The sequence below is a fragment of the Penicillium odoratum genome, assembly GCF_028828045.1.
Source record: "Penicillium odoratum strain IBT 22623 chromosome Unknown utg000008l_segment0_segment0, whole genome shotgun sequence".
Taxonomy (NCBI): Eukaryota; Fungi; Ascomycota; class Eurotiomycetes; order Eurotiales; family Aspergillaceae; genus Penicillium; species Penicillium odoratum.
In genome coordinates, this window is record NW_026643150.1 from 1,084,702 (window position 1) to 1,096,931 (window position 12,230).

Below are 12,230 nucleotides of genomic sequence, written 5' to 3' on the forward strand. Positions count from 1 at the left end.
CCATAAGCCTCAAGAATTGACTAATTGACGACCACTAATAATATTGTACACATTTATGTTGCCACTTGAGTTCACTTGAGTTTTCTGTGGCAACAATTCTATTTGTAGTCCACGACGCGACTGTCAGTTTCCTCTTAGCGCGTCTTTTGATAGGCCGATGGGTTTCTAGACTTCCCCCCACTCAATTCAGGGGGATGAAATCCATGGGAAAAACCGCCTTAGTTCCGCTTAGCGCGATGAACACGTGCCGGAGGTACTGTAAACAGGCCGCCAGAAAACCTCTAAAATTTTTGACTAGTAGCGCCCCCTTTGTGAACGGGGCGATCATCGAATTTGCTTTGCTCTCGACTCCAATACTTTGGAATTTTTGAGTTTTGACTTTTTGACTTTTTGGTTGTGCCGCGGTCCCCTCGGCAGTGCAAAACAGGATGGAAACGTTGAAACTATTGATCATCAAGCAATAATGCCGTTTTTATGCAATAGTGGCCGTTCCGGTTCTTGTTCCGAGTTAACGGTCAGGAACAGGAACATATTCAATAGATTCTTTAGTCTTGCCTTGGCTCGTAGATCAGTACAGGCTGGGGGGGCTTGTGATCATGTACATATCTCTGCTCCATCAAAATTTGCTGACGGGAAACGAATCCACCGAGATCCCGATGACAGTATTTGTGCTGGATCCGGCAAGCTCTTCCGCCGTGTCCACCGACCTAGCCCCGCTGATCGAATTTCGCCACGTCTGTTAACATGGTTCTTTAGGAGCTTCCAAATACGTATCCCGATGGAGCTTGAAAAAGACGGCCCCTCCAGCCCGGGGTCCGGTATACGGCAGCGTATACGAAAAGTCCGCCAAAGTACATAGTCGTGGTATACGGGGACAAGGGTGCTCTGATTCGATCATCGGATCAAGTGGCTTCGTGGATATGGGATAGGGACAGGGGAAGTTGATGTATCGCGATTCCTTCGTGACAAAGTACCGGGTGAGCCGTTGGTTAGGAACGTGCTGACCAATGTGGTTGCGTGGTCATCGGCCATGATTCATTTGCGGAGCGTCTCGCGGATGTATTTCCGGATGCTTAGGTTGGTTATGATTACACAATCTTTAAGTGAGTGGAGTTGAGAATCTTTGAAATGTGGAGTGGCGGCGTGTGCTAGTTAGTATCTGCCCCTATCTTGAGATGCGGATTGTCAAGCTGTTCGTGCCGAGCGGATCCTGGTACTGTACATGTATTCTGGAGTATCTGGTATGGAAACTCGGTACTATTAGTGGTACTATACGTATAGTACTGGATTGGACTAACGCGATCTACTGTTTTCAGTTGCATCTATATCTTTGTTACAAGACAAGGATCTACAGCTGGCCCTTTTTATGGCTATAATGCCTGTTCGACTATTGACGGTTACCCCCGCGATCCATCTTTGTTCCATGGGATCACCGCGTTTAAAGGGAACGTCCGATATTTGAGGCAAGATAGGTCAAAATCTAGTTCCTCCAATGTCATTGAATTTTGTTTTTACGTTTTAACGTTTCTCAATATGTATTTGAATTCTCCAGTACAGACACAATACCCATATATGGTCAATGTACGTAGCCGATGCATTGATTGGCAAGAGTACGCAGTACATACATGTACAACATTGAATAATACGTCCAGACCTTGGGAGCACATATTGCAGCCATGACATCACAGGACTGGGAATTGATTGACATGAATCCATTAAATGCAGTCAGCAGATAGAATCAAAAATACGAATTGCTTCTCCAACCCCGCTAATTTGACACAAGAGGAATGTACTCCGTAGTGTAACAATCGGTCAACATGTGGCGTAGCTGGCGGGGAGGTGCAGCTGGTCAAAGGAAAATCAAGCCGACCCAAAGAGCCGAAGGAAAGACTAGTTACACACATTTCAATACACAGATTGGATTCAAGATCGAGCTGTGCATTTCCAAGTTTCAGTGCAGATGCAGGTACCGCGAGCTCGGATCACATCTGTACCGCTACTTTGTATTTCAGCCTCAGTCACACGCCACGAGATGCGTGGCTTCTGCAAAAAGCCACGAGGCTACACAACATGATCCTGAGGAGAAGAAACAAGGAAATCTGCATGATCTACGACTGGGAATTCAAGTAGGGTCGAGTTCCGAGGTGGTGGGTTCTATGCACGTTCAACTCGTGTTAAATGATCTATCAGTTTTCATGCTTTATTTTTTGAGCGGTCCGACCCGAACATTTTCAACAATTGAATGTAGATTATGATTGCTTAGGGTCTTGATACATTTGAGTGATATAAACTACTTTATCTTGATTCATTGATTTCAATCGTATCTTAGACCTAGACAGTTGACGCGGGATTATCGAAGTTCATAATGCAAGATCCCGCTATTTGGGAGGTTCCTGAGACAAAGATCGTTAAAAACCCAATTTTTACATCTACAGCAATATGAATAAGACAGCCTATTTGTCATGTTTCTTTTGTTCTCAGAATCACGGGTGTTTAATTTTGATTCATCCGAGTTCGAACCCGATAGACAGTCGTTCTCGGACACTAAGGTTTAAAGATCTGCTCCTGGCTAAGCTGAAAGCTCTGTCGTGCAACAGCTAATCTAGCGATTGGGATTGAGATCTTCGTCACGAATCCATTGCAATTTGCGCCGACCAAAATGGCGGTGTCAGGTCGGACAAATACAGAGTCACGGACATAGAGTACAGCCATCAAGATGATCAATACAGTATTTTAATGAACGCGTCATGTTTGACCATGGCTCTGACAATCAAAGTTGTATGCAACAGCAACATTGACATATGTAACACGCGCCTGAATTAAAGACTAACTCATACTTGGATACGACAAGAAATTGATCGATATCTCATAGTTGTGAGGGGGAATAAATCCCCACTAAGCTCAACAGTTGCATCGGAGAAATAGGGCAACGCCCCACCACTTGGGCACCAGTCTCGTGTCTTTTGCCCATAAAGGCATACTCCGTTTTGCACACGCAATGCAATCAAGCAAAAATATGTCAGCACTAGAGATTACTATTAGAATTTGCGGTGCCGACGCGAGCGCCATGAGACATATTGCAAACGATTCAAGACAGCAATAGACTCGCGGGTGATCCCGCCTGTATCACCCCACGCATTGTACCGTGCGTCCCATCCAACGCATACCATTTTCTTTTTAAAGAACCAACGTGAACATTTTGAAGCATTGTATAAGTATAATTATCTCATAAAAATCGTACCTGGCCCGAGCACCCTCAATCCGCATTCTGTTCCATGGATCAATCCCGTGCACGGAGATTGTACCCATTTCAAGCCGTGGACCGCAGATCGCACTCTTAAGGGACTGGAAGGATCTCACTTCGAGCCGACGTGATGGTTTGGAGGGGGCTTGCATCACTCTCCTGGGGCCAGCCTTTGTTCTTAATGGCGAGTCGGAGGATTTTCTTTTCTGAAGACGGGTCCATGTATATTCGAGGGATGCGTGGAAATTTTGAAGTGGACTGGAAACTGCAGAAATCACCATTTTACATGCAGGATTGTTTGTGACTGTCCTCTGTAACGTGTTTACCTACAGAGCACGCAGTACTCGTGTTGAGCTTTAGATTGCTTCGGTCATTGTGAAGTCTGGACCATGGAAAGTCTAGACCATGGAGATAATCTATGACTGGATTTTCTGACTAGGATTTGTATCAAATTTGGGACTTTTGGTTCTCCAACGCTGATAATAACTGGGGGCCAAAATCAACGACCCGAGAAAACAGGGATCAAGGATGTATCTTTCCCCATCCGTTCGCAACGACAAGCTATGAGCTTCCGAGGATGTTGTTCAAAAGCCTTTCTCATCATTTCTAGGGCGTTTGTATTTTCTCCTCCCGTGACTATTTCTGTCATGCAAAGGCTATACAAAAGTACGCCGAACTTGGAAATCTCCACTTTAAGGCAAATAACCCCTCTCCATCTACGGATACGGCCTTGACAAGGTCTTAGACAGGCGGGTCCACGTCAAAAGCTGAAGCCGTAGCCCCAGCACTTGCATGTAACTATAACAGACTATATATGCATGCCGCGGGTGGCTCTGCAATAGACAAATTAGCTGGACCATTCTGACCATCACGACTATTACATTCAAATTCGGCGACACTGTGGATCCATATCCCGAAGCCAACGCGAACCTGGGACTAAATCGGTTGCCATCTTAAGTAGCCCCACGCGGGAAGAGAAACAAAGAAACGAAAATGTAGCAATCGTAACGGGATCTCTTGGTGGCGACGAGATGAAGCCACAACGACAGGGATTAATCAAACTGCGAAAACTTTACGGCGATTGGTTATCAGTGGTTTTTTTTAAAGGGGGTACTGTGATATGGTTCTTTTGTCCTGCCCCTAAGTTTTTACTAAGATTTTGTGATGGGGATTCCAAGGGATTCCCAAGAGAAAGAAACAGAGTTTAAGGGCTCCTGTCACCTTGAGCGGTCGCTGCGCGGTCGATCCCCGGAGAGATAGTTGACAGGCAAGTCGCCACAGAGTGATTGATCAAGTCCGTGTTTGCTGCAGGCTCCAGCACACGGCCGGTGCATTTTCAAGACACTGAGTTATTAACTAAATTGATTATTCTCTTATTCTCAGATAAAATTATGATTGGTGCGGTACCACGGGAGGGCTTGTTGGTGTTTTTTTGTAATATAACGAATCAGAAATCAGGAGGTGGATTTGGGGTTTTTGCGAGGTCTGGAACGGAAAGCCCTCGGTAGATGCAAGGTGGATTTCCAAGAAATATTTTATGATAGAAGAGGAGGATTTCGATTTCGAAGTTACTGAGATTGAATAATAATGCCCAGATGATTTATTCCTTAATTTTCATTATTTTTTGAAATACATTTTGAAAAAAGAAAGAAAAAAAAAGATTTAGGGGAATTGGAGACTATTGACTATTTTACATAAAGTATACTTACGTGTATGGTCACATTACATCATAGTCACAATACAAATAAATACCATACCAAGTGGATACAACATGGATCGTCCCGATCGAAGCCCCAGAAGTGACTCTGGGTCCTTGTCCTCGAACTCAGCTCTTTTTTAACTTAATCCTCTCCCTTTTCCACTTCTCTCTTCTTATTTTTTATTTTACTACAGTCCCTCTTTTTGAATTTTATTAAAAGAGTTGGGTGGTGCCAATCGGTATAATCATTCATTTATCCCTTTTATCCTTTACCCGCCCTTGCGTGGTATTGCCATAATTAAAAAAAGGTTTCTGTTTCGTCATCCCAGTGAACGGTTTTGCTTCCCTTGCTGCGATCTTCACAGGGCTGGAACCAACTGGAAATACCACATTACTCCCCAACCACTCATTGACTCGGACGAGCATTAGAATTGATTGACGACTGGTCTTTCCCTTCCGGACCATTCAATGTTCCGGACGCAGATCTGTTGTTACTGTTTATAGTTCTGTTATTGTTAGGGTAAAGTTCCGAGACCTTGAAACCCTTATGCTTTCCCTCCCCAGCATTCCTACCCTTTCAACCCTGGTTTTGGGCATTCCATCACAAACACTCTATAGTTCACTGGACTTGTGCCCCCTCAATTGACGATCGAATGTTGTAGGATCATCCCCAGCCTTCTAGCGATCCAATCCTTTCCCCGCTATCCTTGATTACCGACTCGCCACTTCTTCACTGAATTTGGTCCATTGAAGCATGTTAACTGCTTTCTTCGCTTGAACGCCCACCGGTCCGTGACCAACGAACGGCTTTTGGAGAGGATTTATACTGTCGACTCAGAAATGAAATCAATGAAGCCCAATATCCCGCCTTTAAATATCGCCAAGTCGAATGCAAATATACCAGACGACGACAACAACTGCCTGACCAATCGTTTTTACTTGAACCACCAATCTGAGATCAGTCCGCCATTAACGCCGCAAACGCATATTATGGAAGAATCTGAGTCCTCCGAGCCCCCGAGGGCTGTATTTCACAACTACCTCCGAGCTTTTTATCCTTTTCACCCGGCTGGAAATGTTTCTCCTTCGACTGTTACTCTTCCGCTGGACCAGGGAGACATCATCCTGGTTCATTCCGTTCACACCAATGGCTGGGCCGATGGTACCTTGTTAGATTCTGGACACCGAGGCTGGCTACCCACGAATTATTGCGAAGCATACGACCAATTACCCATGCGTCCTTTGTTGAAAGCGTTGACCGATTTTTGGGACATTATAAGAGGTGGATGTGGATCATCATTAAAGGATTTTGGGAATCAAGACCTGATGCGAGGTCCAATTGCCGGTGTTCGGTTTCTTCTGGTAAGTAAGATTTGCCAAGGCTAGAGAATAAATACTGACAACGTGCAGGAGAAGGCAGAATGCTTGACAAGGGAAGCGCCTCTGGTTAAGAACTATGAAGGCCTGCGGAGGATCCGAAAGGCACTTTTATCTGATCTGTCATCGCTTGTAAAGACAGCTAAACGGTTTCAAGAAGTCGCTAATGGCAGTCCGGCTGATGATGAGGTGGAGGCTATCTTGGATGAGATGCTTCTTAAAGCATTTAAGATCGTGACCCGCGGAGTTCGTTTTCTTGATGTGTGGAACGAGGAGGTGGGCTTGAGCCGGACAATCGCCGAGTTGGAGTCTGCAGGCGATAGTCTGACTCAGTTTGATATGCCGCCCACACCTGCTTCGGAGACCTTCACTGTGGAGAGTGGTCCGATGTCTGATGCAAACACCGAACGGAACGAGTCTCGACAGATGAGCCGCAGTCGGATGGGTGTCAGTCGGGCATCGGTGAGAACCGAAATGCTCGATCATCCATCTCGACCTGTCTCCGTGTCTACTAAACGTATGTCCATTTCACATAGAGTGTCATACTCTGGGGCCTCGGCTGCCATGCGTTCACAGAACCTCGCATCAGAGAGACTGGGAACAACATACGATGCCTTCCTGGGCGTACTTGGATCTTTCATCGGCCTGCACATGCAATCGCGATCATCCACCGAGTTGGTCGTGACTACTCAACAAGCCGTGCAATCTTGCCGGTCTTTGTTAGATGTCGTGGATGCTGTCTGCGAGCATGATACCCAGCACAGTGCTTATCTTGATGAGGCTCGCGAGTCGATGTACGAGCGGTTATCGGAGCTGGTTCACGCTGCTCGCGCTGTGTTCCGCCCTGGCAGCTCGCAAGATGATGACTTGGTGATGATGCCAGACCAGGGCAAGCGCCTGGTAGACGCTGCTACAGACTGCGTGCGAGCTGCTGGCAATTGTCTAGCCAAGTCTCGTATGGTGCTTGAGCAGATTGGAGATGTTGAGCTCGAGCCCCTCAGTAAAAAGTTGGAGGGAAGTGATGTGCCTGGGATTGTCAACTCACAGGCCGACACTCCAGGTGAGGAAAAGCTGCAGGATCTTTCCTTGCGACTTCCCCCACCTCCAATCACAATTCCAGACTCAACCCCATCAACCCCTGCCCTCACCGATTCAACAACTCCATCTTCTTTCCAATCCCATCTGGCCTCTTCTTTCAACTCCGCCCAACCTACCGAACAAATGTCTTTCTCTTCATACGATAGCAGTTACCGTGAAAGTCACCCCAAGTCCGATGTAAGTGAATCCTTCGGTCGAGGTGTCACAAGTATGGGTAGCAGCTTCACCTATGTCAGCCACGCCCGTGACTCCGAGATGAGCGGTCTGTCACAGGCTTCGACTCGTGCCGCTTCGCCCGACATCAGTGGCAGCTTCCCAGGACCGTCACTGAAGGAGAGTGTCAGCCACTCAACATTGGCCGAGGAGCATGAGGAAACGGAAGCCCATCTCCTGGAGAAGACCTACGCACATGAACTTATCTACAAGGAAGGTCAAGTTATGGGCGGCAGTCTTCGCGCTTTGATCGAGAAACTTACAGCCCACCAATCGACCCCCGATGCTATGTTTGTGTCAACATTTTACCTCACATTCCGTCTCTTCGCCACGCCCCTGGAGTTCGCCGAAGCTCTCGCTGAGCGATTCGAATACATTGGAGATACTCCACACGCGGCCGGCCCAGTTCGTCTGCGTGTTTACAATGTCTTCAAGGGCTGGCTCGAGTCTCACTGGCGCCATGACCGTGACAACACTGCTTTGGAATTCATCATCGATTTCGCCAAGAACCGTCTGACGGCCGACCTGCCGACTGCCGGCAAGCGTCTTCTAGACTTGACTGATAAGGTGTCCGCAGTTCACGGTCCCGTCGTTCCTCGTCTGGTGTCCTCTATGGGCAAGACTAACACGTCTATTGCCCAATACGTCCACCCGGATACTCCTCTTCCTCCCCCAGTCCTGGGAAAGAAGGAGATCAACTTGTTGAAGCAGTGGAAGACTGGCGAGGCCACAATTACTATCCTGGACTTTGACCCGTTGGAGTTGGCCCGGCAGTTGACTATCAAGGAGTCTCGCATCTTCTGCTCCATCCTTCCCGAGGAGCTCCTCGACACGGAGTGGACCCGAAAGTCAGGATCTCTTGCAGTCAACGTTCGTGCCATGTCAACTCTCTCGACTGACCTCGCTCACTTGGTGGCCGACTCCATCCTCTACCTCGAGGAGCCCAAAAAGCGTGCTGCCACCATCAAGCACTGGGTCAAGATTGCCAACAAGTGTCTCGAGCTTAACAACTATGATTCTCTCATGGCTATCATCTGCTCGTTGAACCTGTCGATGATCTCGCGACTGAAGCGTACATGGGACATCGTGTCCCAGAAGACCAAGACTACTCTGGAGAACCTGCGCGCTATTGTTGATGTTTCTCGAAACTACGTGGTGCTCCGCCAGCGTCTCCAGAACCACGTCCCGCCGTGTCTGCCTTTCGTCGGAACCTACCTTACTGATCTTACCTTCGTTGATCACGGCAATCAGTCTATCCGTTCCCTGCCGACGGATTGCGGCGCAAGACACGTGATCAATTTTGACAAGCACATGAAGACCGCCCGGATCATCAGCGAACTCCAGCGTTTCCAGATTCCCTACCGTCTCACTGAAGTCCCCGAGCTGCAGACCTGGATGCAGAACGAGCTTGTACGCGTTCGCTCCAATGGCGAAACAACTGCGCAAACCTTCTATCGTCGCTCCCTGGTTCTCGAACCTCGAGACTCGGCGCGCCATGCTGCCAACTTGGCAGTCCAATCTCAATCGCAGCCTCCATCCCAACCTACATCTCAACCTCAAACACCCTCCGAACCTAATATTTCCAGCATGGAGAACGCCAAGGACAAGTTTGACTTGTTCGCCTGGACACACCCCTCTAAGCCAAAGCCCGTCGCGACGAATGGCTAATATCGTGATATTATACCCCTCTTCCTATCACGATAATGACTCACGATCTTTCACTTGCGTTTTCCCGATGTTTCATCTTTCTTTTTTTTCTACTCTATCATGCTGGCTACATTTCTCTTCAATCTGTTCAATGTTGTGAATATCCTTTTTATTTCTTGGGTGGCGCTTTTTTTTTTCATAGTTCCTACGGGAACTGGCTGGCATCAGAAAAGCGGAAAGGAAATGGGTCCTGGCAGGAAAATGGAGTACCATAGGGCCTTTCGTTTTTGTTCTGGGGATTCGGCAAAAGGGTATCCGTTTACTATTCTATGTTTAATCCTTAGAAAGGACTAGCCTCGTGGCTTCTGTACAAGCTATTAAAATGCCTGGAATGCAATGAGCTTTTGAATCATTTTCTATTATGAACTAAGACTATAAGTAGACGTAAGGTAGACTTGCTTGGTTTCACTATGATGGCTACTTATCCCGAACACCACGTAAAGGTACAAGTCTTGTTCAGGTATCGCACACAGGGCCCGTGCGACTAGGCAAAACAGATAATCAGTCATCTCATCTCATCTCACTCCAAGTTACAGTTAAGAGTCCAAATCTGTCCGTCGTTCCTTATCGGTCTCGGGCCATTGGTCATAGATTGAGCGAGACCTCCGTCGATATACACGTAAATATGCCCATTTCTGAGTCCTGATAAACGGGGGGTGTTCGCTGGTTGAATGCTATGACTTCGCTGGGGAGCCTTCATACCTTGTTGACAAACGTTGTTGCGATTCCGTTGACTGTCCTGCCCGGGGTAATGCAAACAAGGGTGGCCTTTAATCACACAAGCAAGCGTTGAATTTTGACTTAGAGGTTACCAAAGTTGTCTTCCTTTTTTGAATTCCAATGACTCAGAACAATTCGCAGTTTTAAAACCTTTTGGCTTTTATAACGTCAAAGTTTGCGCGCAGAATGGTTTTCTCAAGAATAGACCTGATCCCCTACAAGTTCAATCACTTCAAGGTAACTTATAGCCCGCGCCCGCTTGTTTGCTAGAACCCCAGGGGTATGTCGGTGGAATATGTGGTGGTTGGTTGACGGTAACTTCGGAAGATTGTTTGGACCTTGACTTCATCCCCAAACATGAGTATGAGTATGAATATGATAGGAATACATGATAATGAAACAACATGCTATATCGATTTTCTGGGTGTTTTTGGGTTTTCTTCTTTAGTCTTTCCTCCGGTTTTCTTGTTGCTTTTCAGCTTTCTTTGACCCACGGTGATATCCCTTGCCATTTCCCTTCTTCTCCCGTTTGATCTTCTTCGCCTCCTTAGCCCTCACTACCGCAGCCGCTTTGACCACCTTGTCGAGAACCTTGGTCTTCTCGGTAGGAGTTGGCTCGAAACTCCGAGTGAACTGGTACACTGGAGTGGAGCAATCGTCACTCTCGTCTTCCTCGATGATAGACCCCATTCGGGGGATGATTGCCGTTTCCCACAGGCAAATGGGGAAGGACCAGGAAAGCAGCCCCTGCATTTGCTCGTAAAAGCCTTCTTCGGTGAACTGGAGGACATCGGTATATTGGACCTGCAGAGCGGCCCCGTCGAAGTGTCCGTAAAGAACCCGAGCTTGAGCTCCAGGGTAGATTGTCACCATTAGGATCTGATTGTGTAAGTGGGTGTTTGAGATTAATAGGAGATGGTACTTACTGGGAAGGTGTGGTCGAGTTTCCAGACTTTGATCCGGTGCACCGGGTTCTTGACTCTTCGTGCTCCATCTACCATTGCATCCTCCAGGAACGTGACCAGCGTTCGGATGTCATCGGTGTTTGGTTGGACTTGGTCTGCTGGCTTTTTGGCTGCCACCATAACGACGCGGTGGCTACTCCTGCCTTCTACTGGTTGTTCAGTGAGAAGGACTCTGCAGGGAAGGGTGCCGAGCTTCTCCAATGTGGAGGTATGGAGACTGTGAGAGATATTAGCCTATCAATATTCTATGACGAGATGAATGCTTACTCGAATCCTTCGTAACTCGCCGCTGGGAGGTTGTTGATGTTTGCACTGCGGCGGTGCTGGAGGAACTCTGTATTAAGAGCGTTTCCAAGGATCCGATCACGAACTTCTTGAGGCATATCCGGCTTTGCACGGATTCTCTCATGGGTTTTGAAAAATTTGGTGAGTCGCAGGGAGTTGACTTTGATTTTGTTCAGCCCAACCATGGGCTCGGGGAGGAACCATGGTGTGCCGAGAGAGGAAGTTGTTGCTCCGTGGGGATTGAGATGGATCAACTGCAACCGGCATTCTTGCTTGATGTGTTCGGTGAGCTCGGTTGCAGGTCGCTTATACAAAAAGGAAATAAAAGCACCCAGCATATGCTTACGCCAGTTGTAGTGCTGTACCCAGTGGGGTTCCTGGCGTTTGTGTAATGAACCCCACTGAGTTCCCTGACCAGTGATGAGAGGTGATACTGTGAGGAGCATTTTGGGGAGAGATGAAGAGAGAAGGAAGAGAAGGAGAGAGCAGAAGGTACCTATACTAGAACAGAAGGTTATTATTCTGAATCCTTGGTTGAAAGGCATGTCAGAAATGTCGATAGATAGTTTAGTACTGTCAAATTTGTTCGGTTCCATGTTTGGGGATGTCGGTGGTATCAAATTCATACTAGTAGCAAGCTCCGGCAGCTCATAGTGAGCGGCATACAAGCTCCGACACCTCTAAATAATCGGCCTGCTGTATTCAACCATGAGTCATAAGTCGATCTTCTATCATGTGAAATGTATGAGAGCTCTAATAATAGCCAAAGTGATGCAATAGCGACGTTGAGCCGACGCTCTTTTAGGTCTAAAGTGAGGACGACGACACTCAATAGTAATAGTGTAGATAATAGAAGAGCGTTTAATATAAGATGTAAAGCAAATTCTGAGAAGGAAGTGATCCGTTAGGTGAGACTCAGAAG

At 47.2% G+C, this 12,230-nt stretch overlaps 2 protein-coding genes across 2 annotated transcripts; one reads left to right on the forward strand and one right to left on the reverse strand.

The window, feature by feature from the left end:
• Positions 1 to 5,783: 5,783 nt before the first annotated feature.
• Positions 5,784 to 9,299, forward strand: N7520_010630 (guanine nucleotide exchange factor; the record flags this gene model as incomplete). The annotated part of the gene is made up of 2 exons (XM_057144563.1): positions 5,784 to 6,305; positions 6,354 to 9,299. The coding sequence occupies 2 exons, from the start codon at positions 5,784 to 5,786 to the stop codon at positions 9,297 to 9,299; spliced, it is 3,468 nt and encodes a 1,155-aa protein (XP_056990317.1).
• A 1,203-nt stretch (positions 9,300 to 10,502) lies between these two features.
• N7520_010631 (uncharacterized protein) lies at positions 10,503 to 11,754 on the reverse strand (the record flags this gene model as incomplete). The annotated part of the gene is made up of 3 exons (XM_057144564.1): positions 10,503 to 10,937; positions 10,985 to 11,240; positions 11,291 to 11,754. The coding sequence occupies 3 exons, from the start codon at positions 11,752 to 11,754 to the stop codon at positions 10,503 to 10,505; spliced, it is 1,155 nt and encodes a 384-aa protein (XP_056990318.1).
• Between the last annotated feature and the right edge of the window lie 476 nt (positions 11,755 to 12,230).